This window comes from Bufo bufo, chromosome 1 (assembly GCF_905171765.1).
Source record: "Bufo bufo chromosome 1, aBufBuf1.1, whole genome shotgun sequence".
NCBI lineage: Eukaryota > Metazoa > Chordata > Amphibia > Anura > Bufonidae > Bufo > Bufo bufo.
The window spans coordinates 475,571,368-475,585,345 of NC_053389.1; the positions used below are offsets into that span (position 1 = coordinate 475,571,368).

At 45.7% G+C, this 13,978-nt stretch overlaps 1 protein-coding gene across 1 annotated transcript in view; it reads left to right on the forward strand.

Annotated features, from left to right (window-relative positions):
• Positions 1-1,463: 1,463 nt before the first annotated feature.
• Positions 1,464-13,978, forward strand: part of GNS (glucosamine (N-acetyl)-6-sulfatase) — a 53,751-nt gene continuing 41,236 nt past the window's right edge. Inside the window, exons 1-2 of the mRNA XM_040409337.1 lie at positions 1,464-1,698; positions 13,407-13,466. Coding sequence (XP_040265271.1) covers positions 1,555-1,698; positions 13,407-13,466 — 204 coding nt within the window. The 5' untranslated portion in view covers positions 1,464-1,554. The remainder of the gene's footprint in view (positions 1,699-13,406; positions 13,467-13,978) is intronic.

The window sequence follows — 13,978 nt, forward strand, 5'->3', positions numbered from 1 at the left end:
TGAGGCCTCTTTCACACAAACATAAGGGCTCCGTGCCCATGCTGCACGGGCACCGACCATAGGGCAGCCGCATGCGGATCGCACATCCATTCACTTGAATGGGGTCCGCGATCTGTCCCGCAAAAAGATAGAACAAGTTCTATCCTTTTGCGGAACGGAAGCACGGAACACCACAGAAGCACTCCGTAGTGCTTCTGCTCCATACCGCATCCGTGATGCGGAATGCACATGGCTGGTGACCATTGTATTGCGGAACCGCCGTATACGGTCCACAGCGCGGCCACGGAGCCCTTACGTTCGTGTGAAAGAGGCCTTAGCAGAACCAAATACCACAGAGCAGAACAAAATACTGCCTACATTAATTAAAGGGATTCTGTCATCAGAATTTAGGCCTATAACCTAAACATATGGCGATGTCCCTAGTAATACACAGAATCCTAAAGTGACCTTATCAAATACGCCTGTGGCTCTATAATCATATAAAACAGGTTTATATAACCTGTCACTCACGTCACAAATGTGTCCAAGGGGTCGTCTCATGATGCAGGGTGTCCAGCGCCGCCTTCTGAATTGAAATCGCCGCCCTCCCTTTCATTAGAGCCGCCTACCTCAGTTCATCGCCGCCTCTCTAACGTCCGCTCTCTTTAGCCAGATCCTGCGCGTGCGCACTAGGTATAACCTGATGCGCCCGTGCGGACTACTGGCAGCGGCCTCGTTTAGCGAAGTGCGCATGCGCCGGCCGGCGCACTTAGCCAGATCCCGCAGGTTCGAGCGGACGTTAGAGAGGCGGCGATGAACTGAGGTAGGCGGCTCTAATGAAAGGGAGGGCGGCGATTTCAATTCAGAAGGCGGCGCCGGGCACCCTGCATCATGAGACGTCCCCTTGGACACATTTGTGACGTGAGTGACAGGTGATATAAACCTGTTTTATATGATTATAGAGCCACAGGCGCATTTGATAAGGTCACTTTAGGATTCAGTGTATTACTAGGGACATCGCTATATGTTTAGGTTATAGGACTAATTTCTGATGACAGAATCCCTTTAATGCTGAGTGCATCAGATTTGTATTACCTGGCTGGGGGCTCTCTGGGTACTTGCCCACTCAGACGTTTCCCTGTAGGGTCTACAGCCAGTCTGCCCATGGACAGGTGGCATGGAGAAAACATCAGCAAATCCTGCGCCTGGAAAAGCGTATTCCTGGCCAAGAGAAAAGCGGTGAAAGGCTGCAGCCCCAGAACAGTTATCTGCAGTCCAATGACCACTATACTTTCCTAAACTGAGATAAACACGTGTCAAAGCCTGGAAATGTGAATAGTATCTGGAATCGTCTCTGATAATGAACGCAGCCCCAGGGAAACCGCTGTCAAGGCGCCCCCCATAAGCAGGTGCGACATGTGCGACATGTGCGACTAGCCTGAGGCGACACTCCCCCTGCTGGCTCCGCCCTTCCTGTGGTGAGCGGGCATGTGACTGGAGAGAGCAGCTGACCAGCGCGGCTTCACTTCCTCTTCTAGGAGAAGGTATACTATGCAGTAACCGGAGAGGCTGACGATGTGTGCCCGCCGCTCACCCCCAGCATGGCTCCCGCTGCTGCTGCTCCTGTGCCCGGCGCTTGTGCCAGCGGGAGGGGAATCCCGGAGACCGAACGTAGTGCTGATCCTGACGGATGACCAGGATGTCTCCCTCGGTGGCATGGTAATTAGTGTAACAGATGTGTGCATGTGTACGTACACCGTAGTGTGAATATACACAATATGCAGTGTACAGGAGCAGCTTACACACAGACATCCCATAATATGCACTGTACAGGAGCAGCTCCACACACTATACATTACACATAGACATCCCATAATACGCAGTCAAATTTTTTATTAGCCACTGGTGACAGCGACATTACTTGCGCTATACCTCCTGTTTAACGTGTGGGGCACCTGTGCCGTACCAAAATGAGCAGGGGCGTGAACACTAGCAACCTCACTGCCACCAGCATGATCCACCACATGTCATCAAAGCACCCTAATAGGTGGGACAAACGCCTGGGTCCACAATCTGTGTCTGCGAGTCACACCACTGCCTCCTCTTCCCCTGTGTTATGTGCTGGCCAATCCCCTGTCCAAAACGCAGGCCTGGATGCCTCCCGACCTGCACCTGGACCTTCGCAAACACCATCAGCTAGCACATCCACTTCCCTGTCCCAGCGCAGCGTACAGCTGTCTATACCCCAGGCCTTTGAACGAAAGCACAAATAGCCAGCCACCCACCTACAGGCCATAGAACTAAATGCGCACCTTTCCAAATTGCTGGCCCTGGAAATGTTGCCATTTAGGCCTCATGCACACGACCGTTGTGTGCGGCCGTTCCGTTTTTTATTTTGAGGACCCATTGACTTTCAATGGGTCCGTGGAAAAATCGGAAAATGCACCGTTTTGCAGCCGCGATCAGTGTTTCCTGTCCGTAAAAAAAAATGACCTGTCCTATTTTTTTGACGGACAATGGTTCACGGACCCATTCAAGTCAATGGGTCCGTGAAAAAACACGGATGCACACAAGATTGCCATCCTTGTCCGTAGGCTACTTTCACACAGACGGATCCGCTGATCCGTCTGCATAAAAGCTTTTTAGATCAGATTTTTCACTTTGTGAAAACTCAGATCCGACAGTATATTCTAACACAGAGGCGTTCCCATGGTGATGGGGACGCCTCAGGTTAGAATATACTAAAAGAACTGTGTACATGACTGCCCCCTGCTGCCTGGCAGGTGCTGCCAGGCAGCAGGGGGCAGACCGACCCCCCCCCCCCCCCTCCCTCCCTCCCCACCCCCCTGTATTTAACTCATTGGTGGCCAGTGCGGCCCCCCTCCCTCCCCTGTATTTAACTCATTGGTGGCCAGTGCGGCCGGCCCCCCCTCCCTCCCTTGTATTTAACACATTGGTGGCCAAGTAACCATGGCAGCCAGGACTGCAGTAGCGTCCTGGTTGCCATGGTTACCGATCTGAGTCCCAGCGATTAAACTGAGACTCCGATCGGAACTCTCCGCTGCCACCAATGATGAGGGGGTCGGTCATTTTAATTAGAAGGAGGGAGGGGGGGCCGCACTGGCCACCAATGTGTTAAATACAAGGGAGGGGGGGGCGGCCGCACTGGCCACCAATGTGTTAAATACAAGGGAGGGGGGGACGGCCGCACTGGCCACCAATGTGTTAAATACAAGGGAGGGGGGGCGGCCGCACTGGCCACCAATGTGTTAAATACAAGGGAGGGGGGGCGGCCACACTGGCCACCAATGTGTTAAATACAAGGGAGGGGGGCCGGCCGCACTGGCCACCAATGTGTTAAATACAAGGGAGGGGGGGCCGGCCGCACTGGCCACCAATGTGTTAAATACAAGGGAGGGGGGGCCGGCCTCACTGGCCACCAATGTGTTAAATACAAGGGAGGGAGGGGGGGGGGGGCGGCCGCACTGGCCACCAATGAGTTAAATACAGGGGGAGGGAGGGGGGTCTGCCCCCTGCTGCCTGGCAGCACCTGCCAGGCAGCAGGGGGCAGTCATGTACACAGTTCTTTTAGTATATTCTAACCTGAAGCGTCCCCATCACCATGGGAACGCCTCTGTTAGAATATACTGTCGGATCTGAGTTTCACGATCTAACTCAAATCCGATGGTATATTCTAACATAGAGGCGTTCCCATGGTGATGGGGACGCTTCAAGTTAAAATATACCATCGGATTGGAGAAAACTCCGATCTGATGGTATATTAATAGGGACTCCCGACTTTACATTGAAAGTCAATGGGGGACGGATCCATTTGCAATTGCACCATATTGTGTCAACGTCAAACGGATCCGTCCCCATTGACTTGCATTGTAAGTCAGGACGGATCCGTTTGGCTCCGCACGGCCAGGCGGACACCAAAACGACTTTTTTTTCATGTCCGTGGATCCTCCAAAAATCAAGGAAGACCCACGGAAGAAAAAACGGTAACGGAACAACGGAAATCCGTTTTGTGGACCGCAAAAAAAACGATTGTGTGCATGAGGCCTTAGGCTTGTGGACACTGAGGCTTTCCGCCGCTGTCCTGCGGTACTCTGTCCCCAGCCGCCAATACTTTTCACGGTGTGCAGTTCCAGCCTTACACCAGCATGTGTCCTGTAACATCACCCGTTCCCTGACCACTGACACATGGACAAGTGCTTTTAATATGTAGTGTACAGGTCATATGCAAGAACATCTCCACACACTATACATTACACATAGACATCCCATAATATGCAGTGTACAGGTCATATGCAAGAACAGCTCCACACACTATGCCTTACACATGGACATCCCATAATATGCAGTGTACAGGTCATATACAAGAGCAGCTCCACACACTATGCATAACACAGACATCCCATAATATGCAGTGTACAGGTCATATGCAAGAACAGCTCCACACACTATACCTTACACATAGACATCCCATAATATGCAGTGTACAGGTCATATGCAAGAACAGCTCCACACACTATACCTTACACATAGACATCCCATAGTATGCAGTGTACAGGTCATATACAAGAGCAGCTCCACACACTATGCATAACACAGACATCCCATAATATGCAGTGTACAGGTCATATACAAGAGCAGCTCCACACACTATGCATAACACAGACATCCCATAATATGCAGTGTACAGGTCATATACAAGAGCAGCTCCACACACTATGCATAACACAGACATCCCATAATATGCAGTGTACAGGTCATATACAAGAGCAGCTCCACACACTATGCATAACACAGACATCCCATAATATGCAGTGTACAGGTCATGTACAAGAGCAGCTCCACACACTATGCATAACAGACATCCCATAATATGCAGTGTACAGGTCATATGCAAGAACAGCTCCACACACTATACCTTACACATAGACATCCCATAATATGCAGTGTACAGGTCATATATACAGTGGCATAAAAAAGTTTGGGCACCCCTGGACACAATTACTAGGCTAGTTTCACATGTCCAGTTGTGATCCGGTAGCCCGATCCATATTTGCGGGATTGCGGACAGATCTGGGGAATTCCGGCAGGATGTTCTTTTCCAGAACAGTCTGTCGAATTTACTGCTGGAGAAAAAAAAGTATCTTCAACTTTTTACTTTTTCAAAATAACAAAAAAGAAAAAGGGCCTGAAGCAAAACTTTGGGCAGTATGCATGGTTAGTACCTAGTAACACCCCCTTTGGCAACTATCACAGCTTGTAAACACTTTGTGTGGCCAGCCTTTTTTGATGGATTTTCATCCATTGTTCCTTGCAGTATTCCAGCTCTGTGAGATTCCTGGGCCATTTTGCATGTACTGCTCTTTTGAGGTCCACAGATTTTCAGTGATGTTCAGATTTTGAGCTTTTTTGAGGATTTTGAATTGCGTTTACGATCTTCATCCATTTGTAGAAGTCATCCTCTTTTCTACTTCAGCTTTTTTACATTTGGTGTTCTGTTTGCTTCCAGAATTTGCTGGAATTTCATTGAATCCATTTTTGCCTCTACCCGTGAAATGTTCCCCATGCCATTGGCTGCAACACAACCCCAAAGCATGATTGATCCACCCCGCATGCTTAATGGTTGAAGAGGTGTTCTAGTCATCAAATTCTGTGCCCCTTTTTTTCCCAACATTTGCTCGTTGTGGCCAAAGAGTTATATTTTAAACTGATCGGTCCATAGGACTTGTCGCTGGTGCAGGTGTCGCTGAACAGTGTACCACGACTCCTTTTAACGGCCATTTCTTGATTACATTTTGAACTGAGGAAATGGCAACCTAAAGATTCTTTTCTGTCTTCTTACAGCTCTCTCTTGCTTTGTGGGCCTCAATCATTTTCAGAAGGTTAGGCAGCTGCCTAGAAGAACCCATGGCTGCTTTTATTTTGGGACAAGGTTAGACTTGTCTGGGTATTTATAAAGAATTGGAGCTTTTCATGCCCCGATGCCCTCTCTTGCCCTGTGCTGGATTGCGCAGTGCAAGGGCTTGTTTGTTTACCTCTGCACACTGCTAGGCGGAGGCTTCCGCCCAGCAGTGTGTTCTGTGACGTCACCGGCTCTGAAGGGCCAGCTTTAGCGCTGCCCTAGCCGTTTTACATGCTAGGGCAGCGCTACAGCCTGCCGATCAGTGCCGGTAACGTCACTGGGCTCACTGCTGAGCGGAAGCCTCCGCCTGGCAGTCCCTATAGAGAACCTGATATGTCACCGGAAGTCCATAAAATGCCTTTTTCCTGCGTAATTTAGGAGAGCATCGAAGCATGATGGCACTCCAGTGACTTCCTAGTCACCTGCTCGGTGTCTATACGATCCTCACTGGAGCCAGTCTCTTCTCTGATCCTCCACCAGCCACTTATCCTTTCAGAGTAAAACATCTCATTAGTCAGAGAGAATAAATACAAAGCTGGATCATAAGAGGCGACTCAAAACCAACATGGTTACTGAGAAAATGGAAGTTACGTGTGAACAGGCATAAAATGACGTGACTGATGATGGCCACTATTCTGAGAGCTGGAGATTCTGACCGCTGCCGTACAACAATAACCAAGAAAGCCTTGTATATCTGCTACTTTCAGCATCTGTCATGCTTGTTGATGGTCAGTGTGGTCTATATTGCCTTTCGGCCTTCCATAATCACTCGGTACTTTTTCTGTCATTTAGGTTGGCATCTCTTGAGAAAAGTCATAGACATACTTTTTAGCGGTAACCGAGAATCGCACAGATCTTTTTGAGAGTTGGGTAAATGCTTCACTCAGTTGATGTGCTTCTTGCAGAGTAACCCACTAGTTAATAATTTCTGAAGAAATTCTGTTTTTCAGCACTTTTGTTTTACTGTTAACCACTACTGGTCATCCGATATACACCTCCTGATCTTTTACACAAAAACACCACCAGTTTACTCACTCATTTTAAAGAATTCTAGGGTATTTTTCGCATGGTGGCTTTTACATTCTGAAAAGTCTGTTTAAAGGGTAACTGTCATATTTTCATACAAAAATCTATTTTAGCATATGTTACTGCTGCAGCAGCATTATGCATAAAGCAATCTTTAGTTTCTTCACATACCACTGTTTTCCTTGAGTTTTCCCTTAGTTAAGGCTGTTTAAACATTTACAATATGAGGACCTTCTCAAGATGGCTCCTTTGCCAGTTCTCTGAGGCCAAAACTGCTATCCCTCACTTCCCATACACACCTGCTGTAGCCTGCAGCTCCCTGCCAGCCAATCAGATTGGATTACTGAGAGACACGCCTCCTCACTTTAAAGCCTAATGCAGTCTGAAGGACCACCCCTCCGTCTTCCTAGCCGGAGACAGACAAGCCATAGCAACTGTCTTTTAACCCCTTAACGACCCAGGATGAGAATGCTCATCCTAAATCGCCAGCAATTAGCGCTAGATGACAAGCGTTCTTGTCCTGCAGTCGTTCCTCCACCCCTCCCCCGCGTGCGGTGTTGCGATTAGCGGCAGAGATCCGGCTGTTACTGACAGCCGGATCCCTGCTGCATCGGCGATAACGCCGATGCCGGTGGATTAACCCCTCATATGCCGCGTTCAGCGCTGACCGCGGCATATGGGAGGTTTGCGCTCCCTCACCTCATCCATCGGTCCCCGCGCTGCTGTGGCGGGGACTCGATGGTTGCCATGGCAGCCCCAAGACAAGCATGTATGGAGGCCTAAGAGGCCCAGCCCCCAGGCTGGGTCTCCTAGGCAACTGTTAGCGTCTTGCACTAACAGTTCAATACAGATGTATTGTGCTGCATTGAAACAGGGATCAGACCCTGTAATGTTGAAGTCCCAGAGTGGGACAAATAATAAAGTGAAAAAAAAAAAAGTTTATAAAATTAAAGTTTTACAAAAAAAAATTTAAGTTTCAAAAAAATAGGGAAAAGACATATAGACATATTGGGTATCGTCGTGTTCGTATCGACCAGCTCTATAAACATATCACATGACCTAACCCCTCAGATGAACACCGTAAAAAATAAAAACTGTGCTAAATAAACAATTTTTTTGTCACCTTACATCTCAAAAAGTACAACAGCAAGCGATCAAAAAGGCGTACGCCCACCAAAATAGTACCAATCTAACCGTCATCTCATCCCGCAAAAAATGAGCCCCTACCTGAGACAATCGCCCAAAAAAAAAAAAAAACTATGGTTCAGAATATGGAGACACTAAAACATGATTTTTTTTGTTTCAAAAATGAAATCATTGTGTAAAACTTACCCAATATGTATACTTTTTTATTTATTTATGTATCGCCGCGTCCGTGACAACCTGCTCTATAAAAATACCACATGATCTAACCTGTCAGATGAATGTTGTAAATAACAAAAAAATAAACGGTGCCAAAACAGCTATTTCTTGTTACCTTGCCTCACAAAAAGTGTAATATAGAGCAACCAAAAATCATATGTACCCTAAACTAGTACCAACAAAACTTCCACCCTATCCCGTAGTTTCTAAAATGGGGTCACTTTTTTGGAGTTTCTACTCTAGGGGTGCATCAGGGGGGGCTTCAAATGGGACATGGTGTCAAAAAACCAGTCCAGCAAAATCTGCCTTTCAAAAACCGTATGGCATTCCTTTCCTTCTGCGCCCTGCCATCTGCCCGTACAGCAGTTTACGACCACATATGGGGTGTTTCTGTAAACTACAGAATTAGGGCCATAAATAATGAGTTTTGTTTGGCTGTTAACCCTTGCTTTGTAACTGGAAAAAAAATATTAAAAGGGGAAAATCTGCCAAAAAAGTGAAATTTTGAAATTGTATCTCTATTTTCCATTAATTCTTGTGGAACACCTGAAGAGTTAACGAAGTTTGTAAAATCAGTTTTGAATACCTTCAGGGGTGTAGTGTATTTTTGGGTGGTTTCTATTATGTAAGCTTCACAAAGTGACTTCAGACCTGAACTGGTTCTTAAAAAGTTGGTTTTTGAAAATTTCTGAGAAATTTCAAGATTTACTTCTAAGCCTTGTAACGTCCCCCAAAAATAAAATGTCATTCCCAAAATGATCCTAACATGAAGTAGCCATATGGGAAATGTAAAGTAATAACTTTTTGTAGGTTTTAATATGTATTATAGAAGTAGAGAAATTGAAACTTGGAAATTTGCAAATTTTTCTAATTTTTTGGCAAATTTGGTAATTTTTTTTATAAATAAAAAAGAATTATTTTTTTTTACTCCATTTTACCAGTGTCATGAAGTACAATATGTGACGAAAAAACAATCTCAGAATGGCCTGGATAAGTCAAAGCGTTTTTAAAGTTATCAGCACTTAAAGTGACACTGGTCAGATTTGCTAAAAATGGCCTGGTCCTTAAGGTGAAAATGAGCCCGGTCCTTAAAGGGTTAAGGGAGCAGTGGAAAGGGACAGAGGACATTAATGAAAGCTGTTATTATATTTTTATTTTTGTTAATCGACCCATTAAATAGATGGAAAAACATACTATTGTATGCAATCTAAAGGATCCTCAGTGTTCCAAGGGGCAGGCCTAGCCCACAGAGCACTGCTTCACAACCGCCTTTCCTACTTAGCCACCCCCCCCCCCCCCCCCCCCCCCCCCTTTCCACTGACTTCCTGCCTGGTCCTGTAACCCTCCACATGTACCGGTAAATGTTCAGTCAGCTCATGCCTACTACATCACATTCGACTGATGCTGAGATATGAACATCATCGCGTAGGTCTGCCCGGGCGCACCTTATTTGCATAGGAAGTAATCTGCAGATTTCTCAAAAATGGGCCCAAGAATTTCAATAAGAGAGGGCTCGTTTCATTTAGCATGATCAACCCTATCAGGCAGTACACCTGGTTTATTAGGGTCTATCATGCTGAGCCCAAAATTAACATGCTGCAGATTTTTATTTATTTATTTATTTATTTCACAGCATTTCTTAACATTTCATCCACTTTGCTGGTACTGGAAAATCCTGTGGCTATACCACATACTAATCTGCAGTGGCTATTCGGTATATGTGAACATAGACATAGTTTTCATTCGAACATCTGCCCCATTGTGTCTAGGTCAGCCTGTAACAGCTATCCTGGACTTTATTACAACTTTTTACAACATGAAGAGCAAATGGCTGGAATGTAGGACGTTGGTGTTGTAGTGCTGGTTGTGTAGCTTGGAGATGATTATTAGCCACTTCAGGAATGACTCTACATGCATAGTACATCACAAGGTCTTCTATATTTAGTGAAGACCAGCAATCGGAGACATGAAACTACACAACTAGCCGGGCCACCTAATTCCTGTTCTCTAGCTTCCTCATTATTAACTAGAGTTTTTACATTTCAAGTCATAAACCTGTTTTGTTGGCCAAAATAAACATCTAATTATGTAATAAATTAATTGCAGCTGGATTTTGTCCTATAGGAACGTGTAGAAAGATGCATCTAATGGCACATGAATGGAAATACCCATTCACTTGAAAGTGCTTATGAAGCTGTTTGGAGTAATGCCAACAATTTCAGTTTTTATCTTGAAGACAAGGCCTGGTTACTGTTGAAAACCTAGCAAGAAGAATTTATGTGTAACCTAGACTTGTTCTGTCCATGTTGTCCTAACTTAGGCTACTTTCACACTGGCGTTTTGGCTTTCCGTTTTATGAGATCCGTTCAGGGCTCTCACAAGCGGTCCAAAACGGATCAGTTTTTCCCTAATGCATTCTGAATGGAAAAGGATCCGCTCAGAATGCATCAGTTTGCCTCAGTTTCGTCACCATTCCGCTTTGGTGGTGGACACCAAAACGCTGCCTGCAGTGTTTCGGTGTCCGTCTGACGAAACTGAGCCAAACAGATCCGTCCTGACACATAATGTAAGTCAATAGGGGCGGATCCGTTTTCTATGACACAATGTGGCACAATAGAAAACGGATCCGTCCTCCATTGACTTTCAATGGTGTTCAAGATGGATCCGTCTTGGCTATGTTAAAGATAATACAAACGGATCCGTTCTGAATGGATCCGTCTGCAGATCCATGACGGATCTGCACCAAACGTGAGTGTGAAAGTAGCCTAACAAACTGCATAAAATGTATCACTGAGCAGAATCTGTCACCTGCATTATCAATGTTATCACTGTTATACTGGCTATCCTCGGGCCTAAGATCTAACACGTAACCCTGCATACAAATTGTGGCATGTTGTGGAGAATATGATTAAATGGTCACTTTTCCAAAAACTTTGCAGAAGCCTATAGTGCAAGCAAATATAAGAAACTTTGAAATATACACAGTCGAATCAAATTATTATGACCCCTTTCTACTTTCGATGTTGGCAGCACGTAGCTTATGAAGGGAGTCACTTGTTGTGAGCTGGCTTGGTGGGTATGTAAGGTGTGAGATTGGCTGTCTGTACACGTAACCCTCTTTGCTGTCATGGGTAAAAGGGACAATTTATCAGAGCTGCAAAAAGGATGATTATTGGCTTTTGGGCCATGGATGGCAGTATTTCTGAAACTGCGCAGTTTGTGAACTGTTCATGTGCTGCTGTGGTGAAATGGACAAATGATACCATTGCGAATAAGTAACATGGAAACTGAAGCACCACATGCCATTGATATTAGACGTGAACATTAGCTGCGAGGGTGGACCAACACGCTACAGAGAAGCAGCTTACTACCAAAATAAACCAGGGGCTACCAGATTTGCATCTAGAACAACAGTTCAACAAACCCCACTGCGTATGGGTGTCGGATGCAGACGGGTGGTCTCTGCAACGCTACAAAGTTGCATCAGATAAAAAGGCTTCAAAATTCAGCTAATGGGCAAGGGGTTGCCTTCTCAGATTAGTCATGTTTTCTGCTTCATTGAATGGATGGACGTGGCATATTATGGCAGCGTTTTGGTCTCGGGAATGTTTATGTGGCATTCTCTGGGCCCCCTCATCCAGGTGGAAGGCACTCTCAACTGATTCGGGTATGAATCTATTCTTACAGATCCCGTATATCCATACATGCTGATTGTCTTCTCTGGTACGGATGGGATCTTCAAGCAAGACCGTGCAAAATCTCACACGGCTGGACATGTCCAACATTGGTTGGAAGAGCATGACCAAGACTTCCCAGTACTATCCTGGCCCCCTAATTTCCCAGACTTGAACCCAACTGGGCATCTGTGAGACCACCTCGATCATCATTTCCACTCTATGAATGCTCCCCCACACACCCTCCAGCAGTGGTGGGATGCACTGCAGTCGGCATTGCTCCAGATACCTGTGACAACCTACCAGGACCTTAGTGAGTCATTCTGAACACTGCTAGCTGCCGTCTGTTCTGCATACAGCAGTTACTCTGGTTATTAGTTGGTGGTCAAAATAATGTGACACGACCGTGTATCTTATTAGGTGGAAAATGCCTCTTTTTCCACTTTTCAGCCACTGTGCCCCCTTCCCTCCTAAACTGATAATTCACTGCTATCATCTATATTAAGAGAGGAGACAGATTAAGCTTTTACTGAGGGATCAGGTGACATGCCGCCCATGGAAATCTATGGGGATAGGAGGGAATGGGAGGATGAGTTAGTTGCTGGATGGACACTGTGGTCGAGTTGCACAGAGAAGCTGCTACTACTGCCTGTAAGTTTTCTATCTCCTCCTAGTGCTGGAGTCACAGCTGAACTGCTCAGTACTACTGCTCAGTCATCCATTACTGTTGCCTCTTATGAAGGTGTTGAAGCCGCACAGAGTTAAGGGATCAGAATAACCTGTCTCTCCATGTGCAGTGAATGTAACATGTCATAGCAGCTAGTTTTCACTCAGTAGTTCAGGGAAGACTGACATATGGGCGGGGGTCCAAGATGTCTGACTACCACAGATCATAAAATGATGGCAGATCCTAGTGATCAGAATACTCCCATAAAGGGATATTTCAGGATTTTAATATTGATGGCCTATCCTAAAGATAGGCCATCAATATCTGATTAGTGGGGGGGTTGAAACCAGTCACCTCAGGAGATAGTTTAGTTTAAGAAACTCCAGTGCTGGAAGTTGGTCCTGGAAATACACAGCTCCGTCTATGTAGTGGGTGGAGTTGATAAATGCAACGCTGCAATAAACTGCTCCGTCCACCACACAATGGACTGAGCTGTGTAATTCTGACACGACTCTGGGTCATCTGATCAGCGGCGATGTGTGGTGCCAGACCCTCCCCAATCAGATACTGATGGCCTAGCCTGAGGATAATAGCAGATAATACATTTTTCTGAACATCAAGCTTTGAGTGCCAGTTCTCCTTTATTGCGGGATCCTATCTGTGCACCAGTTGTTGGAGTGCAATGCAATTATATAGAACTATTAGTAAACCTGTCATGTAGTACAAGCATGGGTTTAATCCTGAGATATCAGAAATGTGTTTTTGTGTTTTTCTCTAGACTCCATTAACGAAGACTAAAGCACTGATTGCAGATCTCGGTGTAACTTTTACAAATGCAGTAAGTATTTTGTTCTGCTTTACAGTTCTGTAGAAATGCCTATACATATTTATTAATATTGTCATAATCACTTCTTCGTTTCACTGCATATATTTTCCCCATGATTTTGTGAAAAACAGTTATAACTGTACCTTTTTTAAAGGGGTTGTCCAAAATAAATTAGTATGGTCTAAAATGAAAAAAAAAAAAGAAATTATGCTATAATCGCCACTTTAACCAGTGCCATTCTCTGGGCGCTGGTTTGGTCCTCCTGTCACTGCCTGTTTACAAACTGCAGCAGCATTGTGCCAGTATACACCACATGGCCCCTGCAGCCAATCACTGTCTCCTCATCTGTCTACTGCCGAGGACAGAGATTGGATGCAGTGGTCACTTGCCATACACCTGCACATTACAGTGACTATGGCATGAGACCTTTACAGCCATTCACTGTCTGCAGCGGTAGGCTGCTGTAGACAGTGATTTCCTGCAGCGGTCACGTGTCATATACCAATACATCATGGCTTCAGTTT